General features: G+C 41.6%; 1 protein-coding gene across 1 annotated transcript in view; it reads right to left on the reverse strand.

The window, feature by feature from the left end:
• The window catches only part of IMPG1 (interphotoreceptor matrix proteoglycan 1), a 120,964-nt gene that overhangs the window by 65,719 nt on the left and 27,795 nt on the right, over positions 1-27,450 (reverse strand). Inside the window, 4 exon segments of the mRNA XM_061427255.1 lie at positions 22,001-22,070; positions 23,054-23,130; positions 25,294-25,541; positions 26,933-26,953. Coding sequence (XP_061283239.1) covers positions 22,001-22,070; positions 23,054-23,130; positions 25,294-25,541; positions 26,933-26,953 — 416 coding nt within the window.

Below are 27,450 nucleotides of genomic sequence, written 5' to 3' on the forward strand. Positions count from 1 at the left end.
GAAAACTTGAAATTGGGAAAATGGCCTTACAACAGAAGAGAATGACATCTGTAATAGAACCTGCCTTGAGAGGACTAGAGGATTTCATTGCAGATTTATTGCTATCAGCAATAAATATGATATGTCAGATTGGATCTCTAGTCCAGCCTGTGCTTCCTAACAGGAGAGAAAATGAGAATTTCCCAGGGAAAAATGAACTAAGAAATTCATTAATTTGTGTGTGGAGGTTGCAAACTTGAAAAACAAACACAAAACAAGCCTACAAACCAACAAACCCCCTCAGATCAGTTTCATGAAAACAGGAGAGTTTCATATCTCTCATATATGATGAAACAACAGATAAAACTGCTCCAGAAATGAGCCTTCTGATATTTTCTTTCTTTTTTTTGGGGGGGGTGGGGTAGGGTGGGGAGCGTTGTTCTGTGCAGATATGTGGGATCTTAGTTCCCCAACCAGAGATGGAGTTCTAGGCTCCTACAGTGGAAGGGTGGAGTCCTCACCGTTGGCTGGCCAGGGAAGTCCCCAGAAATGAGCCTTCTACTGTAGTATGCAATCTCAGGAAAGTTTCACAGTATTTTTTTGGTTTTCTTTTTCATGCAGGAATTAAGGGCACCCATGAATCAGTGAATGGGCCTTCCTGGTGGCTCAGGGATAAAGAATCTGCCTGCAATGCAGCAGACACAGGAGATTCGGGTTCCACTACTTAGTCAGGAAGATCCCCTGGAGATGGAAATGGCTACCCACTCCAGGGTTCTTGCCTGGAGAATTCCATGGACAGAGGAGCCTGAGGAATACAGTCCATAGAGTTGCAGAGTCTGACGCGACGGAAGTGACTGAGCACAGCATAGAGATCAGCGATGCCAGCTGGCAGGTTCCATTTTCCAAAGGGAGTCTTAAGGCAGTTGGGGCCTGGTACGGCAGCACTGCTGCTGCTGCTGCCAAGTCGCTTCAGTCGTGTCCGACGCTGTGTGACCCCATGGATTGCCGCCCACCAGGCTTCCCCGTCCCTGGGACTCTCCAGGCAAAAACACTGGAGTGGGTTGCCATTTCCTTCTCCAATTTCTTTGCTTCTGCTTAGCATCCTCTGAGCCTCAGAAGCAGCAGCCTCACTGGGAAGAACCTCAGCAGAGGGATTCACCTGGGGTGAAGTGGAAAAGGGTCTTCCCCCAGCCCTCTTTGCAGGAAGATGGGGAGGTCCTCTTGCTCAATTTCTGTCAGACACTAATGTCTTGCCGCATATTCTCACCCTTATGTGCATGACAGTTATTCAAAATATCCAGTTCCTTAGAGCCCTGTGAAAATCCTGTGTAAAGTTTGTGAGTTAGCTAATTGCAGGTACCCAACCCTGTAGTGGTGTGGCTTTGTCCACTCAAAGGGCGACTCTGACCCATCCTAAAGGAGATCAGTCCTGGGTGTTCACTGGAAGGACTGATGCTGAAGCTGAAACTCCAATACTTTGGCCACCTGATGGTGAAGAGCTGACTCATTTGAAAAGACTCTGATGCTGGGAAAGATTGAAAGAAGGAGGAGAAGGGGATGACAGAGGATGAGATGGCTGGATGGCATCACTGATTCATTGGACGTGAGTTTGAGTAAACTCCAGGAGTTCGTGATGGACAGGGAGGCCTGGCGTGCTGCAGTCCACGAGGTCACAAAGAATCAGATAAGACTGAGCGACTGAGCTGAACTGAACTGCCCCCTCAAATCAGTTCAGCTTTTCTCCTTTCCCTGGTTCTTGATCAACCTTTACTCCTTTGAACTGGCTCTCCAGGGACTTAATCAGCTCCAGTTCCATCCCCAGCTCCCTTTCCAGAAGCCTCTTTCCCCCCAGCTGATAAGACCCCCCTCTTGCATGGTACCTCTCGCCACCGCCGCTGTTCTGTTCCCAAGGTCTCTATCACTGGCAGCCTTCTAGATCCCATGATTAAAATGAGTATTTCCCACAATTGGTGGTGGTTTAGTCACCAAGTTGTGTCTCACTCTTTTGACCCCATAGACTGTAGCCCACCAGGCAGGCTCCTCTGTCCATTTTCAGCTGAAATGAAATGAAATGAAAATCCATTTCAGGGATTTTCAGCTAAGCATACTGGAGTGGGTTGCCATTTTCTTCAGGGAATCTTCCCAAGCCAGGGATGGAACCACAGTCCCTTTGCATTGCAGGCAGATTCTTTACTGATGAACCACCATGGAAGTCCATTTTCCACAATTAAAAGGCCCTTAAGCTATTGTGGTTTGTATTCTGTCTTATTTCCCTTCTTCCATCTTTCCTCTTTCTCTCCACTGCCCAGTTCTCTCAGCTGTAATATTTCCTGTTCTGTTTCTTGAATATTTCTTCTCAGTTTCATGTCCAACTATCTCTACTTAAAATTATCATACAAAAGATACTTAAAGCAGACAGTGGTACACCTCATTTGCTTACTACCCTCAAGTCACTCTAGCTTTCAAAGTTGAAGAAATTTACAAGAATGTCACACAATCTAGAGGGGTGGGATGGGGTGGGAGGTGGGAGGGAGGTTCCCGAGGGAGGGAAGGTGTGTATACCTATGGTAGATTCCTGTTGATGCATGGCAGAAACCAACACAACATTGTAAAGCAATTATCCTCCAATTAAAAATAAATTATCCTCCAATTAAAAATAAATTAAAAAAAAAAAAGAGTGTCAAATATACAACTGAGGGCTTGACTAAAGTGATGGCAAACTCTCCTGGAAAGACTCAAATCAATGGGCAGTTTGTCATCCTACAGAATGAAGGCCTGGATTGAAAACCTTAAGAGAGACACTTTCTTAAATTTCAGACATGCTCATTCAAAGCAAACAAACAAATAGATGCAAATAGAAGTATTCATTTACCTCTTGTCAATGCTTTCAATTGTCCTCTCCATAAATATAGCTTGGTAAGTTTTGTCAGTACTGCCTTTGGATGCTATTTTGTGAGTGTTTTATTAAAATTCTGTGAATTAGCACTTGTATTAACATTTCAAATAGCATAAAGCTAATACACATGCTCTGGCAAGGATTTTACCTAATCTGACGGTACAGAGAACTTGCCAAGTAGCATGGGAGAGTTGTTATTCTTCTATCTCATTCATTGCCAAGCAGAAAAGAAAAAATAAGAGAGGTGGACGAAATTGAAAAATCCTCTTATCTTTTGGCTTATTCAGTGGTCAAAAGAGATTAAATTCTCTCTGTGATGATAGAATCTAAAGATGAAGGTCCTGTTTTCTGACACTTACATTTTTAAGGTCAGATGGATGATGTGACCTATCTCTTCGAGCAGAAGGGCATGTCAATGACCCATTTGCTCAGTTGCCTGTGTAGACTTCCTTCTAGAAACTGACCACAGCACGCAACTTGTAGTCTCTTGATGCCTTTAGAAATGCAGTTTCATCTTATAACTAAAAAATTAAAGGAAACATTCATGGGAATTTCTGTCCATGTAAATGGATAGAATTCCATTGTAGACCCATTTGCTCTTTCTATCTGAAGATTGCTAAAATGTCACTGTCCCTCAATGGAAGAGTTGCTTCTTTGATTACAGTGCTGATCCTGTTGTAAACCTGCAATTCTCCACAGCAGGACCCAGGGGACAATCATTGCCCAGTCTCAAAGGTGACCTTGTCTGCTCCAGGTTACTACTCTCTAGCCTCAAACCATTTGTACAACCAGGGCTCACACTCTGTAAAAATGGGAAAAAGAGGGTCAGAAACATTTTCCTTTCCACCGTAATTCTGATGTTACCACATATGGGTCAAGATAACACATGAGACAGCAGTCCTGTACCTATGGATATATCCAGTCACTTGAGAAGTGACTCAGGTGGGAATGCATGACTAGAGAATTGGTTAGATGTCTCTTGTACATCTGTTGGCCTCTGTCACGCTGGTGCCTCTCTCTCCATGGCTCTCTTCTGGGCAATGCTCTTTCTACTGTGTGTTTCCTGCCCCTCTTTCTACCATGGGTTCCTCTTCCAAATGGCACAAATACTGACCTCCTATTATCACTGATGACAAACATATGCACACGATGATTAAGTGCATTCCATCAGGCCACCCTGCTTTCTGTTTGCATCAGATGAATTGTCAAATTACTACCTGATTCTGTTTATTCTTGTCCTGACTTCGCCTCTTTTCCTGCTGAACTAAGGTATAAAGCACCTGTTGGTTTTTTTTTTAACCTACTATTTTGAGCTCATTAAAGACATACCAGCAACAGTTAGAACTGGACATGGAACAACAGACTGGTTCCAAATAGGAAAAGGAGTACGTCAAGGCTGTATATTGTCACCCTACTTATTTAACTTATATTCAGAGTACATCATGAGAAACACTGGGCTGGAGGAAGCACAAGCTGGAATTAAGATTCGCTGGAGAAATATCAATAACCTCAGATATGCAGATGATACCACCCTTATGGCAGAAAGTGAAGAAGAACTAAAGAGTCTCTTGATGAAAGTGAAAGAGGAGAGTGAAAAAGCTGGCTTAAAGCTCAACATTCAGAAAACGAAGATCATGGCATCTGGTCCCATCACTTCATGGCAAACAGATGGGGAAACAGTGTCAGACTTTATTTTTCTGGGCTCCAAAATCACTGAAGATGGTGACTGCAGCCATTAAATTAAATGACACGATCCATGGAAGGAAAGTCATGACCAACCTAGACAGCATATTAAAAAGTAGAGACATTACTTTGTCAACAAAGGTCCATCTAGTCAAGGCTATGGTTTTTCCAGTAGTCATGTATGGATGTGGGAGTTGGACTATAAAGTAAGCTGAGCACTGAAGAATTGATGCTTTTGAACTGTGGTGTTGGAGAAGACTCTTGAGAGGCCCTTGGACTGCAACGAGATCCAACCAGTCCATCTTAAAGGAGATCAGTCCTGGGTGTTCATTGGAAGGACTGATGTTGAAGCTGAAACTCCAATCCTTTGGCCACCTGACGTGAAGAACTGACTCATTGGAAAAGGCCCTGATGCTGGGAAAGATTGAGGGCAGGAGGAAAAGGGGATGACAGAGGATGAGATGGTTGGATGGTATCACTAACTCAATGGACATGGGTTTGGGTGGACTCCGGGAGTTGGTGATGGACAGGGAAGACTGGAGTGCTGCGGTTCATGGGGTTGCAAAGAGTCAGACACAACTGAGCAACCGAACTGAACTGAGTATGGTTAATTTTATGTGTCATGTTGGCTAGGCCACGGTACCCAGATATTTGGTCAACCAGATAGCCGGTTCTGTGAAAGTATTTTTTAGATGAGGTTAAGATTCAAATTGTTAACTTTGTGTGAAACAAATGACCTCTATAGTGTGGAAGGTCCTTATTCAATCAGTTGAAGGCCTCAGTTAAGAAAAAGAAATGAACCTGACCTCCCCATAGGAGTTGGAAATTCTGTCAGCAGATTCTTTCCCTGGGTCTCTGGTCTGCCAGAGAGTCAAGTCCTTAAAGTCAATCAGTTTCTCTCCAGACACACACACACACACACACACACACACACACCCTACTAGTTCTTCTTTGGAGAACCCTGACTAATACATTTGCAGTCAGATTCTTTACCACCTGAGCCACCAGGGAAGCCCGGCTAATACATGCATTGAACATTCAACTCACCTCTAGGTGAAATTCTAACTACTTAAGGGGGCCTTTCTCATACATATTCAAATCCCTGTTCTCTGACCTGTACTGGTTTTTCAAAGAAAGAGAGAGAGGCTGAGGAGGGAAAGAAAGAGAAAGAGGGAATATGTTGATCATTATACTCCATTATGTTTCAGGGTAAGAAGAAATTTGATGTCTCATGTATAATATGGTTGACCACGGAACTGTTCAACCTTGTGATCATGCTCATACTTCTCCTCCACTTACCACTAGCCCTGTTTTATTTTTTATTTTAATTCTATTCTAGTTTTAAATAAAATCTTTTGTGTTTCTTCTTCCTCCCCTCTTCCTCTGCTCCTACCCTTTCCCTTGCCCCTAAAGCTTCATACTACATGTGTGACAAAATCTCACTGTCCTACTTTTCATCCATCAAGCTGTGGCCAGACCAACTTTCCCAAGTCCCCTCTTCACCATTCCCCTTGATTTCCTGAAAAGTTGGAACAAACTTTTTTTCTCTGATTTTCAAAGTCTTGCTTGATATTTGCCCTCTTCCTACTTATTTTTCTGTCTTCTATCCTGAATCCCCAACCTCTGCCTCTGTGCCTCCTTGGGGCCACTTACATCTCACATATGCCTTCTTTGGTGCTTCTGCTTTTCACTAATACACGTCCCTGTAACCTAAAACAATTGTATACATACATATGTTTAGTCCAGAAAAAAATGTTTAGTCTTTATACACAAAAATCTTACATTGTTCTATTTCTCGTGTATAGGTCTTGAATAAAGGGAGCAGAGGGGAAGCACACTGTGGTCCGATATGAACTCACCTCCCTTTCCAGAGCCAAATTTGTAGCATTATCATAATTGAGATCTCTAACATGAAACAAGAGTACTGGAGTGGGTAGCCATTTCGTTCCCCAGGGGATCTCAACCCAGGGACTGAACCTGGGTCTCCTGCATTGTAGGCAGATTCCTTACTATCTGAGCCACCAGGGTGGCCCCTTCAACATGAAATTTTAATTTTCCTCTAAATCTAGGCCTTGAAAACATCACAGACATATGTGACAGTGCATTCATATCTTAAAGATAGATTTCCTTCAGTATTTTTCCTGTTCAATGTCACATTAGTTTCTTCCTTTTGTCTTACCTTTTTATATTTTTCCTGAAAATATTCTCAATTCTCTACATGTGATAAGAGTTCTGTTAAAATTCTCATAAAAGCTTGCTTTTGGGATGCATTTAAAGGTGAATGCACGCAGAGACACTGGCCTGGTCGTTAGAGCTGCTTTGCACTGAGGTTTGATTCTGGGACTTGAGTTCACCAGGTTTATTCTGATTGCCTCAGTGCCACCATGTGTGAAAGGAGACAGAACTGAGCTGATGCCCAATGCCCCAGGAGGGACCACAGAGCCTGTGGTGTGGGGCACATGTCCCACAGAGCTGGTTCTCCAGTGCTGCTGAGATGCTGGCCCTGTAGCTACAGTGAGGAAGATACAAAAACAACTCCTGGGGTGTGTCAGCAGCCACTCCAAGAAGCAAGAGGATAGGATGCAGATGCTAAACCCAAAGTGAAAAATATGATAGATGCCAAAAATTGAAATAAAAAACCAAACCAAATGAAAGCCCCTGGGTGGTTAGAATGGAACCTCTAAGTCAGTCTGTGTTGGAGGATCAAGTGCTCACAGGGGCTGTGAGCTCTACAGATGTGAAGTGATCTTGGAGACAGTTTCCTAAAGTGGGCCCTAAAGAGACATCCTGAGTCACTGGAAATAATTATCTTGACACATTTAGGTGGCATAGTTTTCTGTATCCATCGACCTCTCCTTTTCTCCTCTCTGTAAAATACTTGACAGATTAATCGAAAGCATTGCTAATAATGGACACTTATCAATCTTCCTCCTTACGTAAATATGAACCAAAAAAAATGGATGAGAGTGATGAGAAGCAACCATGCCAAGCATCTGAGAACCAGGGAAGGCTAGCACCTCCTAGGTTGTGCTCACTGGTCATGTGACCATAAAGCGGTAACTGGAATGGAATATTTGGACATCTGTGAGCATGGCCCTGACCAGCTCACTCACATATTAATCAGGCCAGGCCATTCACAGCTTCAAAATTCTGCATAACGATTTCACCTCTTAAAGATCACTCAGATCAGTTCATTTTTGTCCATTTCCCCTTGGGCAGTAGTAGCCCAAGTCCAGGCCAGCAACATTTTCAGCTTGGATTGCTGTTAACACTTTTCTAATTGATTGCTTGCATCTGCCCACCTCCAGTCAATTTTCCACAATGCAGCCAAAAGATCTATTTAAACTCAAATTTGATGTGTCATTCCCATGCTCAAGACTCTTTCGATGTTCTTAACAGGGCTCATAAAGCTAGATGTTTCTGGAGTTCCATTGCTTTCTAACTCCTTTGTGCTCCCGTGACACTGGCTTTCTCCTTCAACACGCCATCTACTTCCAGCTTCACCTACTCCTCTCTGCGCAAAACTCTCCCCCCACCATTGCTACTTTTGCTCTTGTCATTCTGATTTCAGTTTGAATAACTTCCTCAGGAGATTTAACTGGCTATACAGAATCAGTAATAAAGGATATGTATATTTTATTATTTATAGATTATTATTGTTTGCTACATATCCTTTGCATCAGAAACTTTTTATGATAAACGGTTATATGCATATATATCCCAGATTTTTTTGAGATTGGTTGTTAAATATTTATCATCACCAATGAGTTCTGGTGGTCACAGGGTAACTGGGTTAGCTGGCTGGATCAGTTTCCTTCCCTACCATGTTTCTGTTGCCTGTTCCTTCACTGGGTTTCCTGGGTTCATCTCTGAAACAAACTCCTTTTAAGCAAACCCTGGTCTCAGGGCCTGTTTTTAGGGAAACTCAAACCACAACAGTCATGGAGTGTCCTTAGTTTGTCCACTATTTCATTTCCATTATCTAACAAGCATAACATAAATATTTGTTGAATAAGTAAATAAATGAGCATAGCCTCCCAGCATCCCACTACCAGTTAAGTGAGCTAGTTGAAATCCTTTTTACTCTGTGGCTTACTGGCACACGAAGAGTTTGCTTGACTCTGTAGTCTATCGTGTCCCTGGAATTCACCAAGATGGCGACCAGTCTCGTATCTGAAGATGTGTGGAGAAGTTACAGGGAACCACTGGGGAAATCCATATATACTAGTGCCATATGGGGTAAAACCAGGAGATTATACATGATACAGTGGAGGAAAAAGAGAGCTCGCCTGAGAAAGCAGGAGAGGAGAAATGGGGCCCTAAGGTGAGATGAAGTGGCCAAAGTTACTGGAAACCACCATCTACAAGGTGCCATCTGCTGTGTTTGTGAGCGTATTCACGAGAAGGACTGTGAGCACGGAAGGGAGAGAGAGAGGCAATCTCTAATGATGATCACTTCTACTTGCTTTTGCTCTTGCAGAAGCGGCAGAATTTATCTTAGAAACACATGGTCTCTGTTCACTACAATGCTGAAAAGAGATTAAAGGGATCACTACTCTGCATTAAAAAAATGGGTCATAACTTGAGGACGGAATTGGGAAGAGCCTAGAAAACGGGTGGACATTGAAGGGAGATTTGAGAAAATGAGGACTGAACAGCCCTGCATCAGGGAGAAGGTGTCAGATCCGTTCAGTTGGGGGCAGAAAGTCAGAACGCACGTTTTCTTGGGAAATGCCACAATTTGGGGCAAGGCATTGAATTTCCTAAATATAAAATTTGGTAACAGTACAGTCTCAGCTTTGACTCAATTCAAGAGTTGGAGAGCCTTTATGTTTCTACTTTCTCCAGGCATTGAGAAGACATTATCTAGGGATGGAGTGCAATTGCAAGCTTCTGCTAAGTGGCCATCCCTTCCTTCTTTGAGATGAGATTTTCCCCATGGACTTCACTGAACTATTTTTGTAAATGCCATATTCTTTCTGGGAAAAGTTACTGTTTGGTCCTTGATTTAGAAGGACAAGGAAGAAAAGGCAAACATATTGACCACAGTAGTCATTATGTTCAGTTGAGGTTTTCTTACAAACTTTTCCAAGTCTTAATCATTATCTTTTCATCTTGAAGTGGAGCAATTTAAATAACATCTTCACCAGGCCCTTCTGGTTGAGAGTTAGGATATAAAATGTTTTGGCTGGGAGAGGGGCTTATTGCCTATTTCCTCCACTTCAGGCCTACACATGAGTCAGTGTGATATTAATGCATCCCATGTGAGGGCAATGATTAAAGTTGTTCAGTAAGCTCATTTTGACAAAAGTATTTGCCAATGTAGAATATCACCTTTCATATGAGGCTATCTCTGGAGATGCAAGAGGACTGAAACAGGAGAAGATGTATCCTCCAGAAACACTGATGTCAATGAAGTGGACAATGGTAACAAAGAATTATGAAACCCCAAGCATGTGTCAGAGACTGTGCTCAGTACAGGATTTTTTTTTTTTTTTAAAGGAATAAGTGAATAACATTTTTCTACTTCAGCAAGTCACTCTTGGAGGGACCCCAGATATGCATAGCAATCATGTTAGTACCGAGTGGTAAATACTTGATGAAGGTATATGTACTTTTTAGAGTTAGGGAATTATGAGTCTTTTCAAGGCAATGCCAAAGAATGCTCACACTACTGCACAATTGCACTCATCTCACACGCTAGTAACACAGAACACACACAGAAGTCGCTCAGTCGTGTCCGACTCTTTGCGACCCCCTGGATTGTAGCCCACCAGGCTCCTCGGTCCATAGGATTTTCCAGGCATGAATACTGGAGTGGGTTGCCGTTGATGCTCAAAATTCTCCAAACCAGGCTTCAGCAATACATGAACCGTGAACTTCCGGATGTTCAAGCTGGTTTTAGAAAAGGCAGAGGAACCAGAGATCAAATTGCCAACATCCGCTGGATCATGGAAAAAGCAAGAGAGTTCCAGAAAAACATCTATTTCTGCTTTATTGACTATGCCAAAGCCTTTGACTGCATGGATCACAGTAAACTGGAAAATTCTGAAAGAGATGGGAATACCAGACCACCTGATCTGCCTCTTGAGAAATTTGTATGCAGGTCAGGAAGCAACAGTTAGAACTGGACATGGAACAACAGACTGGTTCCAAATAGGAAAAGGAGTTCGTCAAGGCTGTATATTGTCACCCTGCTTATTTAACTTATATGCAGAGCACATCATGAGAAACGCTGGGCTGGATGAAGCACAAGCTGGAATCAAGATTGCCGGGAGAAATATCAATAACCTCAGATGTGCAGATGACACCACCCTTATGGCAGAAAGTGAAGAGGAAGTAAAAAAGCCTCTTGATGAAAGTGAAAGTGGAGAGTGAAAAAGTTGGCTTAAAGCTCAACATTCAGAAAACTAAGATCATGGTGTCTGGTCCCATCACTTCATAGGAAATAGATGGAGAAACAGTGGAAACAGTGTCAGACTTTATTTTTCTGGGCTCCAAAATCACTTCAGATGGTGACTGCAGCCATGAAATTAAATGACGCTTACTCTTTGGAAGGAAAGTTATGACCAACCTAGATAGCATATTCGAAAGCAGAGACATTACTTTGCCAACAAAGTTTCGTCTAGTCAAGGCTATGGTTTTTCCCAGTGGTCATGTATGGATGTGAGAGTTGGACTGTGAAGAAAGCTGAGAACCAAAGAATTGATGATTTTGAACTGTGGTGTTGGAGAAGACTCTTGAGAGTCCCTTGGACTGCAAGGAGATCCAACCCGTCCATTCTAAAGGGGATCGGTCCTGGGTGTGTTCTTTGGAAGGAATGATGCTGAAGCTGAAACTCCAGTACTTTGGCCACCTCATGTGAAGAGTTGACTCATTGGAAAAGATTCTGATGCTGGGAGGGATTGGGGGCAGGAGGAGAAGGGGACGACAGAGGATGAGATGGCTGGATGGCATCACCGACTCGATGGGCGTGAGTTTGGGTGAACTCTGGGAGTTGGTGATGGACAGGGAGGCCTGGCGTGATGCTATTCATGGGGTCACAAAGAGTCGGACACAACTGAGCGACTGAACTGAACTGAACTGAACTGAGTCTTTTCAGGTAGCACTTGGGGAAAAGCTTCACAGAGGAGGTGGCACATAAGCTGGAACTTAAAGTGTCAGTAGGAGGTCTTCAGGCTAGAAGGATGGATGGGTATTATAAGCACATCAGAAAATAATTTGTGCAGACCCACAAAAGTGTGAATATGGATGGCATATTGTGGGAATGGTGTGCAATCCAACCAGAAGACACCTCATTCTGGACCACTTAATTGGCTGTCTCTGAGCTTCTCAGATGGTAAAGCATCTGCCTGCAATGCAGGAGACCTGGGTTTGATCCCTGGGTTGGGAAGATCCCCTGGAGAAGGGTATGGCAATCCACTCCAGTATTCTTGCCTGGAGAATCCTGTGGACAGACCATGGGATTGCAAAGAGACTGAGCGACTAACACTTTCACTTCACTTCCTCTTTCAAAAAGGGAAATAATCAAATTAACCCCTCAATTCTGAATTTCACGGAGGTATTATGCTATAAATTTGTCCATTAACTCCTTCAACTCATTTAACGTGGGTTAATTACCTGTTTAGATTTTCTAAGCATCTGGCTTCACATTGAAGATCCTGCAATAAATAGAGACAGACCAAGTCCTTGACCTCATGGAACATGAGCAGCCAGTTCTCTAACAGGTTCGTTCAGTTTAGCTCATCTCAGTGATTCCTTTCACTGGAGTCAAAGGCTGAGGCAAGATTAAGAAAAACCAGAAACCCATGGTGTTTTGACCTATTACCCAGATAAGGGCTGTGATGGCTAATTTGACTGGGCCATGGGATGTCCATATATTTGGATAAACACTATTGGCATTGGGCATGTCTGTGAGGGTGTTTCAGGGTGGAATTAAGATGTGAATTAGCAGGCTGAGTAAAGCAGGTTATTCCCTAATGTGGGTGGGCCTCACCCAATCTGTTGGAGGCCTGAATAGGACAAAAGGTGAAGTAAGGTAGAGTTCACTCTCTCTCCCTGTCTTTGAGCCTGAATCCTGGTCTTGTTTTGCTTTTGGACTTGGACTCATACTGGGACTTACACCACTGATGCTCCTGGGTCTCCAGCTTACTGACTTTAAATCTGGGATGTCACCAGCCTCTATAACCATATGAGCTAATTCCTTATAGTAAACCTATCTCTATTGCTTTCTCCTTCTCTCTTTCCCTGTTTCTATCATCTCTCTGTGTGCTAAGTTGCTTCAGTCATATCCAACTCTGTGCTACCCTGTGGACAGCCTGCCACACTCCTCTGTTCGTGGGATTCTCCAGGAGAGCATACTGGAGTGGATTGCTGTGCCCTCCCCCAGGGGATCTTCCTGACCTAGGGATCAAACCCACATCTCTTATATCTCCTGCTTTGGCAAGTGGGTTCTTTACCACTGGCACCACCTGGGAAGCCCAGGTGGGCTCTTTCTCTATCTCTGTCTGCATCTCAATCATCTCTCTATCTCTCCCTCTGTCACTATCATCTCTATCTTTCTCTATCTCTTTCTCTATATCGAATCCCCTATTGGGCTTCCCTGGTAACTCAGATGGTAAAGAGTTTGCCTACAGTGTGGGAGACCTGGGTTTGATCCCTGGGTCAGGAAGATCCCCTGGAGAAGGAAATGGCAACCCAGTCCAGTGTTCTTGCCTGGAAAATCCCATGGACAGAGGAGCCTGGCAGGCTACAGTCCATGAGGTCACAAAGAGTTGGACACAACTGAGCAATGCATTCCATAGTTCATCAGGCACTCTATCTATCAGATCTAGGCCCTTAAATCTATTTCTCACTTCCACTGTATAATCATAAGGGATTTGATTTAGGTCATACCTGAATGGTCTAGTGGTTTCCCCTACTTTCTTCAATTTAAGTCTGAATTTGGCAATAAGGAGTTCATGATCTGAGCCACAGGCAGCTCCTGGTCTTGTTTTTGCTGACTGTATAGAGCTTCTCCATCTTTGGTTGCAAAGAATATAATCAATCTGATTTCGGTGTTGACCATCTAGTGATGTCCATGTGTAGAGTCTTCTCTTGTGTTGTTGGAAGAGGGTGTTTGTTACGATCAGTGCATTTTCTTGGCAAAACTCTACTAGTCTTTGCCCTGCTTCATTCCGTATTCCAAGGCCAAATTTGCCTCTTACTCCAGGTGTTTCTTGACTTCCTACTTTTACATTCCAGTCCCCTATAATGAAAAGGACATCTTTTTTGGGTGTTAGTTCTAAAAGGTCTTGTAGGTCTTCATAGAACCGTTCAACTTCAGCTTCTTCAGGGTTACTGGTTAGGGCATAGACTTGGATAACTGTGATATTGAATAGTTTGCCTTGGAAACGAACAGAGATCATTCTGTCGTTTTTGAGATTGCATCCAAGTACTGCATTTCGGACTCTTTTGTTGACCATGATGGCTACTCCATTTCTTCTCAGGGATTCCTGCCCACAGTAGTAGATATAATGGTCATCTGAGTTAAACTCACCCATTCCAGTCCATTTGAGTTTGCTGATTCCTAGAATGTCGACGTTCACTCTTGCCACCTCTTGTTTGACCACTTCCAATTTGCCTTGATTCATGGACCTGACATTCCAGGTTCCTATGCAATATTGCTCTTCACAGCATCAGACCTTGCTTTTATCACCAGTCACATCCACAGCTGGGTATTGTTTTTGCTTTGGCTCCATCCCTTCATTCTTTCTGGAGTTATTTCTCCACTGATCTCCAGTAGCATATTGGGCACCTACTGACCTAGGGAGTTCCTCTTTCAGTGAGAAATAGATTTAAGGGCCTAGATCTGATAGATAGAGTGCCTGATGAACTATGGAATGAGGTTCGTGACATTGTACAGGAGACAGGGATCAAGACCATCCTCACGGAAAAGAAATGCAAAAAGCAAAATGGCTGTCTGGGGAGCTGACAAATAGCTGAGAAAAGAAGAGAAGTGAAAAGCAAAGGAGAAAAGGAAAGATATAAGCATCTGAATGCAGAGTTCTGAAGAATAGCGAGAAGAGATAAGAAAGCCTTCTTCAACGATCAATGCAAAGAAATAAAGGGAAAACAACAGAATGGGAAAGACTAGAGATATCTTCAAAAAAATTAGAGATACCAAGGGAACATTTCATGCAAAGATGGGCTCAATAAAGGATAGAAATGGTATGGACCTAACAGAAGCAGAAGATATTAAGAAGAGATGGCAAGAATACACAGAAGAACTGTACAAAAAAGATCTTTACCACCCAGATAATCACGATGGTATGATCACTCACCTAGAGCCAGACATCCTGGAATGTGAAGTCAAGTGGGCCTTAGAAAGCATTGCTACGAACAAAGTTAGTGGAGCTGATGGAATTCCAGTTGAGCTATTCCAAATCCTGAAAGATGATGCTGTGAAAGTGCTGCACTCAATGTGCCATCAAATTTGGAAAACTCAGCAGTGGCCACAGGACTGGAAAAGGTCAGTTTTCATTCCAATCCCAAAGAAAGGCAATTCTAAAGAATGCGCAAACTACTGCACAATTGCACTCATCTGACACACTAGTAAAGCAATGCTCAAAATTCTCCAAGCCAGGCTTCAGCAACATGTGAACCGTGAACTTCCTGATGTTCAAGCTGGTTTTAGAAAAGGCAGAAGAACCAGAGATCAAATTGCCAATATCTGCTGGATCATGGAAAAAGCAAGAGAGTTCCAGAAAAACATCTATTTCTGCTTTATTGACTATGCCAAAGCCTTTGACTGCATGGATCACAATAAACTGTGGAAAATTCTGAAAGAGATGGGAATACCAGACCACCTGATCTGCCTCTTGAGAAACCTATATGCAGGTCAGGAAGCAACAGTTAGAACTGGACATGGAACAACAGACTGGTTCCAAATAGGAAAAGGAGTTCGTCAAGGCTGTATATTGTCACCCTGCTTATTTAACTTATATGCAGAGCACATCATGAGAAACGCTGGGCTGGATGAAGCACAAGCTGGAATCAAGATTGCTGGGAGAAATATCAATAACCTCAGATATGCAGATGACACCACCCTTATGGCAGAAAGTGAAGAGGAAGTAAAAAGCCTCTTGATGAAAGTGAAAGTGGAGAGTGAAAACGTTGGCTTAAAGCTCAACATTCAGAAAATGAAGATCATGGCATCTGGTCCCATCACTTCATGGGAAATAGATGGGGAAACAGTGGAAACAGTGTCAGACTTTATTTTTCTGGGCTCCAAAATCACTGCAGATGGTGACTGCAGCCATGAAATTAAAAGACGCTTACTCTTTGGAAGGAAAGTTATGACCAACCTAGATAGCATATTCAAAAGCAGAGACATTACTTTTCCAACAAAGGTTCGTCTAGTCAAGGCTATGGTTTTTCCTGTGGTCATGTATGGATGTGAGAGTTGGACTGTGAAGAAAGCTGAGCACCATAGAATTGATGCTTTTGAACTGTGGTGTTGGAGAAGACTCTTGAGAGTCCCTTGGATTGCAAGGAGATCCAACCAGTCCATTCTGAAGGAGATTAGTCCTGGTATTTCTTTGGAAGGAATGATGCTGAAGCTGAACCTCCAGTACTTTGGCCACTTCATGTGAAGAGTTGACTCATTGGAAAAGACTCTGATTTTGGGAGGGATTGGGGGCGGAGGACAAGGGGATGACAAAGGATGAGATGGCTGGATGGCATCACTGACTCGATGGACGTGAGTCTGGGTGAACTCCGGGAGTTGGGTGATGTACAGGGAGGCCTGGCATGCTGCGATTCATGGGGTCACAAAGAGTCGGACACGACTGAGCGACTGAACTGAACTGAACTGAGCAACTTCACTCACTCAATCCCCTATTGGTTCTGTTTCTCTGGAGAATCCAGTCTAATATAGGGTAATAAAAGGCAAAACAATGTCCAATATAAAATAGCTCTGCCTAAAGTTTTCTTTTTCACCTTTAAAATATTGCAAATTATTGAGAGATTTGGCTTTCATCTTAAAAGTCATTCTAGCAAGTGAAAAACTCTGGTATTTGGGAGAACACTAAAGAGCTTCTTTCTGATAGTTGAGGTCATCATTCTAATGAGTGAAAAGGAAAATGTATTGCTGCCTACACACCCCTACACCAAACCAAACCCAAACCAAAGCAAAACACACACAATTTTTATCCTAATGATTTGATACTACTTATGAATGTGTTAGATGTATGTTATATGGAGAAGAGTATGTTGAGTTTATTCTATAGGTATATGACTTATATTTATGAAGTAGGTGTGATCTTAACAGACAACTGGCTCTACAAGAAAGAAAGGGGTACCCTAAAAAAGTAAAAATAGAAGACTGCAGAATTTCAGGCAAGATAGATACCAATTTATTTAGAATTCCAGAGGCACATTTTGCAAGTACTTTATCTCAAAGGATTAACCATTATATTAAACTACTTCAGTTGAGAGCTTTCTATGAGTACTTGACTGAAATTTTAATAGCTTAGTGGGTGTTTGGTGACACTGACCTTAAAAATTTTCCAGGCTGGATTTATCTTAGTGATGCCAATGTGCAGGGCTGTGGAGTCTGGCTGTCAGCTACCTGTGCTGGGGAAAGAGCCAGAATTTTATGAGGAAGGGAAGCCTTGGTCCTGCCTAGAGCTGCTCTTTGTTCCACGACCAGCTCTGTTCTACATAAATGTCCTTTTTTATCAGGGAGGTTTTCTAATTGGGGTCTTCATTGGTCATTGAAATATGTCTTTTCTATCCCTGGTTGGGCTGATTTTGAAAGTGTATGGATCTCCCATTCATTGGCAACACAGCATATTTGTTGTCTAAGCCCAGGCCAGCAAATATAGTGCTTCTTGGTCAATACTAATCAAAAGCTCAGTTTTGAGCATAATTTTTTAAATTTTATTTTATAGAACATTGGCTGAAGGTTATGTAGTATAGTCATCCCTATGGATATTCTAAAATCAATCCTTGAGTTAGGGCAGTCGGTCAGCACCTGACCTCTCATGGAACTGCTGTCGTGAACTGGGCTCGGGAATTGGCTATGCCTCTCCTAGAAAGTGAGAGCTTTCTAGGAAATATCTGACAGCAAGTTTGTGCTGTAGGGAAGCTGATGCAGACAGGACACGGTTCACTGTAACCCAGACGCTCCTCCTTAAAAGGACCTGTAGGAGAAAGTTTTTCTGCTAAGCAATTACCATGCTGTAAGCACACAGATTCCAAATTGTGTGTAATTGCATTGTCCTCACTGTACAGTCTGCCAAGAATCTCAAAGCCAAATTCATGAACCACCTAAAGCACACAAAGACCTTTCTGATGTTTATTTTGCATACAATTTTCTCTACAGAATCATGTGACTTTAAAAAAAATATTATTGAGGTGAAACATAGCATGAAGCTTGACATTTTAAAGTGGATGTTTCAACAAATGAGATAATCTAAAAAACAGAAACAGATTCACAAACACAGATGACAGACTTGTGTTTGTCAAGGGGGAAGGGGTGGGGGAGGGAAGTATTAAGATTGGCAGATGCAAACTATTATATACAGAGTGGATAAACTGTAAGGTTGTACTGTATAGCACAGGGAACTATATTCAATATTCTATGATACATCATAATGGAAAAGAGTATGGAAAAGAATGCAAATATGTGTATAACTGACCATTTTGCTATACAGCAGAAATTAACACAGTCCTGTAAATCAACTATACTTCAATAAAATAAAATTAAAAAAAATGGTTCAAATTGTAAAATGTCAAATATACAAAAGACGGGATGACGCTATTCAGCTAAATATTATCTTAATTCTGTTATTCTAAAATTATTCGTTAGTTATAAATATCTGATGGCTTAAAAAAATAAATGATTCAGTAATTGTGAGGAAAATTCACAATATAGTGTAACCATCACCTCTGTCTTGTTCCCAAACATTTTACTACTGTAAAAGTATCATCTGACCTAGCTTTGTTTCATCTTTTCTTCCATTTTCTTTCAATTCTTTAAAAACAAAACCTTACTGTGTTTCATATATGTCTGTAAACAATCATTATCTTTTTTGGGGAATGATGCAGCATTTTAATTAAAAGATTATTGATAAAACCTAAGAAACAAGAATGACTCATTTGTGGAAGACGAATGAAGGGGTTTCAAGAAGGCAGCATCAGCAGGAACTCACGCCAGCAGCGTCAAGTAAAATGAAGATGGAAATGAAGCTGCTAAATTGAAAACAAAATCTGTGATTTTTGTGGAAATTGTGTCCCTGTAATGTGTGAAACCTTGTGAAAACTGTGGTGATTAGGAGGTAAGATTAGGAGGTGAAGACTTAACAAGGCTAGACTACTAAAACAATGACGGTGTAGTGAAATAGAAAAAGAAAAGGCTGTGAGTGGAGGGCAAACAAGATTGAAAGAACATAGTATTTTAAATGATGGGGCTACTTAGGCCAAGCATATGGATGGTCCTGGCTTTGTGACCAGCTATGATGTGACTGAAGCGACTTAGCAGCAGCAGCAGCAGCAGCAGCATGATATGACCTTGAGCAAGGCACTTCCCATCTCTAGCTTTGGTTTTCTTACTGTGAAACATAAAGTTTAACTGGACTATGTCTAAGAGTCCTTCCAGCTTTAGTGTTCTATGATATATTTATGAATGGAAGGAATGTATAATAAAATGAAAATGGTAATGCAATTTTGAAAATACAATAATACTTTCATCATAGATATACTATCATTTTAGTTAATATATCTGAAATGCTGATCTTATAATAAAGCTTTTTTTATATCATAATGAAGGAAAGGGATTCAGTGAGAACTTTATATCCCTCATGTCATCAAAATTTGGTTTGTTTTATCCAACCAACTTTTAAGTAATTCAAAAGTCAAAGTAGTGGTTGATGTGGATTGTGGCTGATTATCAATAGCCATAAATGCTTTGTTACTTTTTCCATCAAGAGACAAGATCTATGTTCCCTCCTCTTTAAACAAAATGGCTGCCTAACCATCGGTATGTGAGGAAGTGACACTGTTTCTGGGCCCTGAGGAGATTGGCATCTTCAACTTTTTTTCTCTTGTGGTAATGACTCTTTGAAACCAGATGTCATGCTGGGAGGAAGCTCAAGCAGCCCCTCGAAGAGGGTACACAGAGAAGAAACGAGGACTCCAGCCAGTAGCTCTGGCTGAGCACTGACTTGCTAGCCATGGGAGTGAGCCCTCTTGAAAAGAGATCTTCAACACCAGTTGAGATAGTCTAGCTGATACAACATGGGGCAGAGAAGAGCTGTCCCTACTGATTCCTGCCCAAATTTCAGAGTTATGGGCAAAATAAATGGTTGTTAATTTAAGACACTAACTTCAGGGGTGATTTATAATGCAGAAATAGATAACTGTGTCATGTGGTTAACATGCATTCACTGGTAATCATGTAAACCAAATATGATCTGTATAGGTGGTTCTGCAATCATGGTATATATGTTTTTGGGAAAAACTTTGTATACAATAAAATTACATACTAATTTCACACAAGGTTTATGAGGAAAATAGAAATGAGATAGACCACTCAAACCTGTAGAAGTTTGTAAAGAGCCCTAACTACAATGGTAAAACTCCTGTAAAAATATCAACAATGACAATCTTCCCTGGCATTTTCACTTAGAATCACAGATCATACTTATCAGCCTCATATTCTGAGGTTCCATGTTTCCTTAAAGGCATTTTTATTTAGAGCTTCACCAGAGAGCTGTATGAAGTGGGAAGCATAGAGATTCCTAAGAGGCTTCCCTGGGGTCTCAGTTGGTAAAAGAGTCTGCCTGCAATGCAGGAGACCTGGGTTCAGTCCCGGGTCGGGAAGATCCCCTGGAGAAGGAATGGCAACCCACTCCAGTATTCTTGCCTGGAGAATCCCATGGACAGAGGAGACTGGTGGGCTACAGTCCATGGGGTCACAAAGAATCAGACAAGACTGAGTGACTAAGTTTCACTTTCAAAGCCATTATATCCACTATTTTTTGTACTAAAAAAGGACTCTTCTGCAGAATATTGGTTTTTGTTTTCCTAAGGTCTTCATATATTGATAAAGATTTCCTCTTAAATTATGAGAAAACCTGACCCCATTGCCTCAAAATTAAACATTCTTGAAAATTCAGACGTGAACTCGAAGCTTCAAAAAACTAAAGATAGAATTACTATATGATCTAGCAATCCTAATCCTGGGCATATGTCCAGACAAAACTGTAATTCAAAAAGATACAGGCATCTCAATGTTCATAGCATCACTGTTCACAGTAGCCAAGACATGGAAACAACCTAAACGTGTTGACAGATGAATGGATAAAGACGTGGTATAGATAAACGATGGAACACTACTCAGCTATAGAACAGAATGAAACAATACCACTTTCAGCAGCATGAATGGAACTAGAGATTATCATACTAATTGAAGTCAGTCAGAAAGAGAAAGACAAGTACCATATGATATCACTTATATGTGGACTCTAAAATAAGACACAAATGAAACACCTATAAAACAGAAGTAGACCCACAAATATAGAGAACAGACTCATGGTTGCCAAGAGGGTGGGTGTTCAGGGAGGGTTGGGAACTCGAGTTTAGCACATGCAAACCCTTATATACAGGATGAATAAACAATAAGATCCCTACTGTATAGCACAGGGAACTATATTCAATATCCTGTGAGAAACCATAATGGAAAAAATCTGAAAAACATGTGTACATATGTATGACTGAATCACTTTCTTATATAGCAGAAATTAACACAACATGGCAAATCAACTGTACTTCAATTTAAGAAAAATTACTGAAAAAGTAAAAAATATTAAAAAAAGTGAACCAGGAGGATTTCAGTATTTACTGACATCCTTATAAACCAATTACACATGTGGTAACTGGCAGTGAAGAAACACACATGGAAGAACAGACAGTATCCATGGCAACCTGTATATGGTGAACAGGAATATAAACACTGATTGTAAGGGCCCCGTCCTCTGTCGCCACAGCCCTTTGCCATGGATGCGGGCTTTAGGACCTACCTTGTCCTGACAAGCTCTCAGCTTTGAAGCCCAGCAGAGACAGCTGTTCTGTGTGGGCAGTTGGTGCTGCTTTGGTTTCAGCTTCTTTCACCAGATCTGTCGGGAAAGGGCTTTCAGTGTTCTCTGTGGGACTGGGGCCTAGAGCTGAGGAAAGGAGGCTGAGGGTGATCGCCTCATCAGAAGAAGGAGTTCAGTGGATGGCTCTCCTCTTGGAAATGCTGTGGGGACCTAACCCTCTCCTGGGCTGAGGAGGACTTTAATCACTGGACTTTGAAGCAGTGCCGTAGATATATTCCTCGGAGAGGATGTTGTCCTCTAACGTAGACCCTACGGGAAGGGTCTATGACTCCAGAACATAGACTCTACTCACCAGGTGGACTGTGTCCTGCTCTGTCCACTGTCTCCAGCCTCGGTTGACCAAGAGGAAGTTCTGGACTCAGAGTAGCATCCTGAAGAAGGATTTAGAGACAGCTGTTGACAAGGGACATTGCTCTGTATCTGAGAAGGGCTATGCTCTGTATTTTTTCTTTTCAATTAAATTTAAACAAATCATTTTGTAGTTGACTTGAATCTACTGTGGATTCTGATATAGGTTCTGATACAGAAACAAGTCCTGAAAGGAAAAGATGCATTGATACAGTAGCAGAATACAATCTCTCGGCTAACTGAGTCTGCCTGTGTAGGGTTGACTTATAACTGAAATACTTTGAAACATGCGTCAATCACGTTTCAACTTATGAATTCTTTCATTAAAAAAGGGAATAGAGCTTAGTCAGCACTTTGAGTTATGCACCCCCAGTGACAACTTTTAGCGTAAATTAAATGAACACACCTTTAAATGAAATACAAAAATTATTACTGAATTCATAACTTTGTACTTCCCAAGACATTAATTTATGCTTGCAACCCCCCCATAAATATATAGAGACCTTAAGACTTAAGAACAAATGCATTTTTATGCTTGTATTTGTGTCAGAAAGTCAAAGTCAAATAATACATTCTACTGTAAGTATTCTTTTTCACTTCACGAACACATAATTTGTTTTATCAAAAAAGGCAAATTCTGATTCTAATTGGAACAAAGCTCTAACTATGTTGAAGAAAACTTTGAATTTAACGATATTTGAAATGCAAGTTGTATTACGTCTTATTAATACAGACACTGAAAGTGGGTAAGCAAGTACTACCTGTAAAACACAGAAAATAATTATATTTATTGGATTATTTTTATTGGAGTATAGCGATTTAAAATGTTGTGTTAGTTTCAGATGTACTAAGTGACTCAGTTATATGTATACATGTATTCATTCTTTTTTAGATTCAATTGGCACTGCAGAGGGGATCTTGCTCTGTTCAGTCCTTAGGCTGTTTTCTTCTGATGGAAGTTTGGAGGCTTTGTTCCTATTTGAAGGACAAAGGATAACAAACTCACCTTTGTGATATCAGTGAGGAGAGTGGGCAGCACCAGCTGGGTGTCAGGATCCAGGCTTGGCAATGACCCAACAATTTCTGTGGGTGAAAAAAAAATCACAAGGGTTCAACGTCCCCACTGCCCTTTTTTTTTTTTTTTTTGTGGTTGGGGCAGTAAAACAGTGAGGGTTGTAAAATGTGGCAAAAGTCAGTGCTTAAGGAGGGTACAACAAATAATCAAGAAATCAGCATCAGATGCATTGGTGGTCATTGATCCTTTAGGAGCTACCAAAGGACGGTTGCAGGAAGTGCATTGTGCAAGTCTATGTGATAGAACAGTTATTAAGGTGGTTTTTAAGGTCTTTAGTTGTACACATTTGGACCAAGCAGGCAGGCTCACTGGCTAGGCCAGTGGGAACAAAAATATTGCTAAGCTGACAAAGACAGGAATGTCTAGAATAAATACTGGAACCAAGGACCATTTGTGAGTCCTTGCTTGCTTCCACCCTGAAGCTGGATTTTCAGATTATCCCAAAGGATTTAACCAAGAGACCAACCCAGAGTATCAGGTGGCCTTGGAGATGAACCTGAAGTTTTTCACTGAACTAGAAATTCAAAAGTGAACCAAGAGGACTTTAATGCTTGCTGACATCTTTACTGACATGCCCTCTATCTAATCCCAAGAGATCTTTGTAAAGTTCTCCAGAGTTGAGTTTGACTATCTAAACTACAGAAACAGAACTGACAGAGAATGCCAGTTTCGCGCCAGGTCACACTAAAATGATATTTCCAGTGCTCATCTATTATGCCTGGAGCACTGGGAATTGTGAAGAGTTGCAGGCTCCTGGGTCCCTCCAGGCACCCTCTGAGGGTCCTGCTTCTCTGCTGACTTCTTTAGATCTATACACTCTTCTCTCTCCACAACTCTCCTCCCTGGGAAGTTGACTTATATGAACCATATCAGTGGTTCCTTGCTCCCTGTCTTTGGGATGGCTTAGATGAGGGGTCCTCAATCCTCAGTCCAAGGCCTGATAGGGACTGGGCCGCACAGCAAAAGGTGAATGGTGGGTGAAGGAGCAAAGCTTCATTTGCCATTCTCGCATGGCTCCCCACCGCTGCATTACTGCTGAATCATTCCCTTTCCCCTTCATCTGTCTTCCATAAAACCGGTCCCTGGTGCCCAAAATGTTGGGGACTGCTGGTTAGATCAGGCCTAGAGGTAGTGGCGGGGCCTTACTGCTTCCAGCCCCAGGGAACTGTTCTAGTCCTCTGGGCATAGAGTGCATGTCCAGTCGTGTCTGACTCTTTGTGACCCTGTGGACTGTAACCCATCAGGCTCCTCTTGTCCATGGAATTTTCCAGGCAAGAATACTGGAGCGGGTTGCCATTTCCTTTTCTACCTCTGGGCGTTAGGGAAACCTTTATAAATAGTCCCTTTATCAAACCCTTCTCAAATTATTCTAATTTGAATGTGCCATCTGTTTCCTCCTGGGCCCTGACCAATTTACTAGGTGAGGGAATCTGGGTTGTGCCAGGGGAATACAACCCAGGTTCTTCTCTCCACCTGGACTTGGTGGGTGACATGTTGAGCTGGATGGAGCTACAGCTGTCGGCTTCCCTAGAGCTATTTATGGCATGAAGTGGTCACAAAAGCTTTATCAATTGAGACCCTGGGGACAGTGAGGAAAGACAGAAATGATACCTTCCAGAGTCACAGTTGGACCGTAAGGAAGGCAGAGCACAGAAGAATTGATGCCTTCAAACTATGGTGTGGGAGAAGACTCTTCAGAGTCCCTTGGACAGCAAGGAGATCAAACCAGTGAATCCTAAAGGAAATCAACCCTGAATACTCATTGGAAGGACTGATGCTGAAGCTCCAATACTTTGGCTACCTGATGCGAACAGCTGACTCATTGGAAAAGACCGTGATGCTGGGAAAGATTGAAGGCAAAAGGAGAAGAGGATGACAGAGGATGAGATGGTTGGATGGCATCACTGACGCAATGGACACAAACTTGGGAAGACTCTGGGAAATAGTGGGGGACAGGGAGGCCTGGTGTGCTGCAGTCCATGGGGTCGCAAAGAGTTGGGCATGACTTAGCAACTGAAAATAGCAAAACAACAAAACAAAAAAGCAATGAAAGTCACAGAAACGATCAACTCTACAGGACCCACTAAAATGACAGTGACCAGGAGACATTCATGTCTCCTTATCTCTATAAGAATGAGGATAATCCCAGAGCTATGAAATCACCCACTGACCGTCAGTGAACTGAATTGTCCCCACATCCAAGGACTGGTCTTCCTCCAGGGCTCTGCTGATCAGCTTCCTGAGCTCTGAAGCTGTGGGATAGAGTTCTCTTTGCTTCTCTTCCTCCGTCGTTCCATGAGGGTCTCCTTCACTTTCAATTTTGTTGGAATCAAGTGACAGAGGGTCACTGGCAGGGCTTTTTGCTTCTGCCTTGCCTTTCTTAAAGATGGCTGTAAGTTGCATCTCTGTGGAGCTTGTCCTGTAGACAGCAGGGGACACGTTGCATCCAAAGCCATTGTTACATGCTTTGTAAAGAGAATCACTATGCTGCTACAAAGCTTCAGGACAGCTTCAACCTCTTTCCTGATGGGCTCTGAATGAATATCACACTTGAAACTAATTTCAGTGTTTATCAGAAACACTGATAAGTGTTTATCCTACCGTATTTGAAAGGTAGGAAAGAATTAATGTGTATTTTAGCTCTGAAATAGATTGTTAGGATAAGACTTAAATCCAGCTTGAAGAGGGACTGCTAACTGGATCAAGGGGCCATAGATTTTCATGTCAGGTTTTTGTGAAAAAGTGTTAATTGCCAAGAGTTGCTGGTGTTGATCAGTGTTTCTCATGGCCAGTCAGTAGGAAGGATGAATTGTCTTTTTTCTCTACAAGTAGCCTCCTTTAGGAAGGTCTGTGAAATAGAAGTAGGATAGAGCAATAGGGCAATAATATTTAAGTGTTGTAACCAAGTCAAAGCTTCAGTTCTCAAGGCTATTTCCCTCCTGTTTTTTTCAAGAAGCATTTTTTAATTAAAAAAATACAACTCTATATTAAACATAATTTTGTCTTCCCTCAAGTTGCTTTTAAAATAACATCTTGGAAGGAAGATGTGAGAAAAGAGAAAGGGAAGTAGTTCATGATTAACTGTATTTATTCTCATATTTATTGATTCAATGCCCTTATGCATTTATAAATGAAATAGGATTCTCTCTACCTCTGTTGTCTAGGACCAGATTTCACCTCTGTTTATGCCATAAATTCACACAGAGGGATACAAAAATGTTTTAAAGGCCACAGGAGCCAATAATGTGTATTCTCAGCAGTTCTTCAGGCCACATGATTAGTCAAAGTCTACATTTGGTTATTTCACCAGTTACAGGAGCCAAGCTGGATGCCTATTACTGAGCTCTCTAAGGTATAGTGGGCCCTTTGCCCAGTCACGCTGACCTTGGAGCCAAGGGGCAAATCAGTTTCTCTGCTTTATTCCAGACCTAAATATGTTGCATGCATGAGTGTGCAACCAGACTGACAACTTCCCATCACAAATGACATTTAGGAAATTGTTGAGACATACTTGCATTGCAGATAGGTGTTTTTATGTTTTTCTTTTGAAAAGCTTTTGAGTTTTATAGAAGACACTTCCACTGATAAAGTCACCTTTTACCTGTGTATCTCATGTAGTGATCTTGATTCAAGAATTCTTTTTTACTACTGACCAATTGATCAGTTACTCCCATTAGACTAAGTCACCAATAGTCAATGACTTATCCAGATTTTATATGTAAAAGTGATCTCTAAGAGATTAACATATAAATGTGTCTATGTGGGGGATGTACTATATTTCAAAACAGTAGGAAAAAAAGTTCAAATTACCCGTCTCTTTCTTTCTTTGGTCTTCATTTCATCATGCACAATGGAAACATGGAAAGGAGAAAGAATTTTCGAGAAATTTACTGAGGCATTCAATGAATCAATTCATATACATATTACATTGTCTCTCATGTTGGTTCAGAGCTTTGAAGGAAATATATAAACTGCCGTCAGAATCTGGATGGAAATTTTGAGAATCATATGAATCTCAGGAAGTAAACATTATTCTATGATGCCTCTTATTAGAATTTGAGCCCTAATTCAAAGATTATGCATCCTTAAACTCTTTGATTTCCTTATATTCCTTTTATAGAGGTTGCAAATATATTCTATAGCTCTGAGGTTTTCAGGGCTACTAGTACCAGGAAGTTTTTTTTTTTTAAATATTTTGTAAATGGATTTCTCATCCTCTGTATGGCATTATATTGTTAGTTTATTCCCGAAGATAATTTATTTGAGACTTGACACTAGAACTGGAGTTTTGTTGACTGATTGTTTTTTGAATTGGTTTCATCAGTAAG

The sequence above is a fragment of the Bos javanicus genome, chromosome 9 (assembly GCF_032452875.1).
Source record: "Bos javanicus breed banteng chromosome 9, ARS-OSU_banteng_1.0, whole genome shotgun sequence".
Taxonomy (NCBI): domain Eukaryota; kingdom Metazoa; phylum Chordata; class Mammalia; order Artiodactyla; family Bovidae; genus Bos; species Bos javanicus.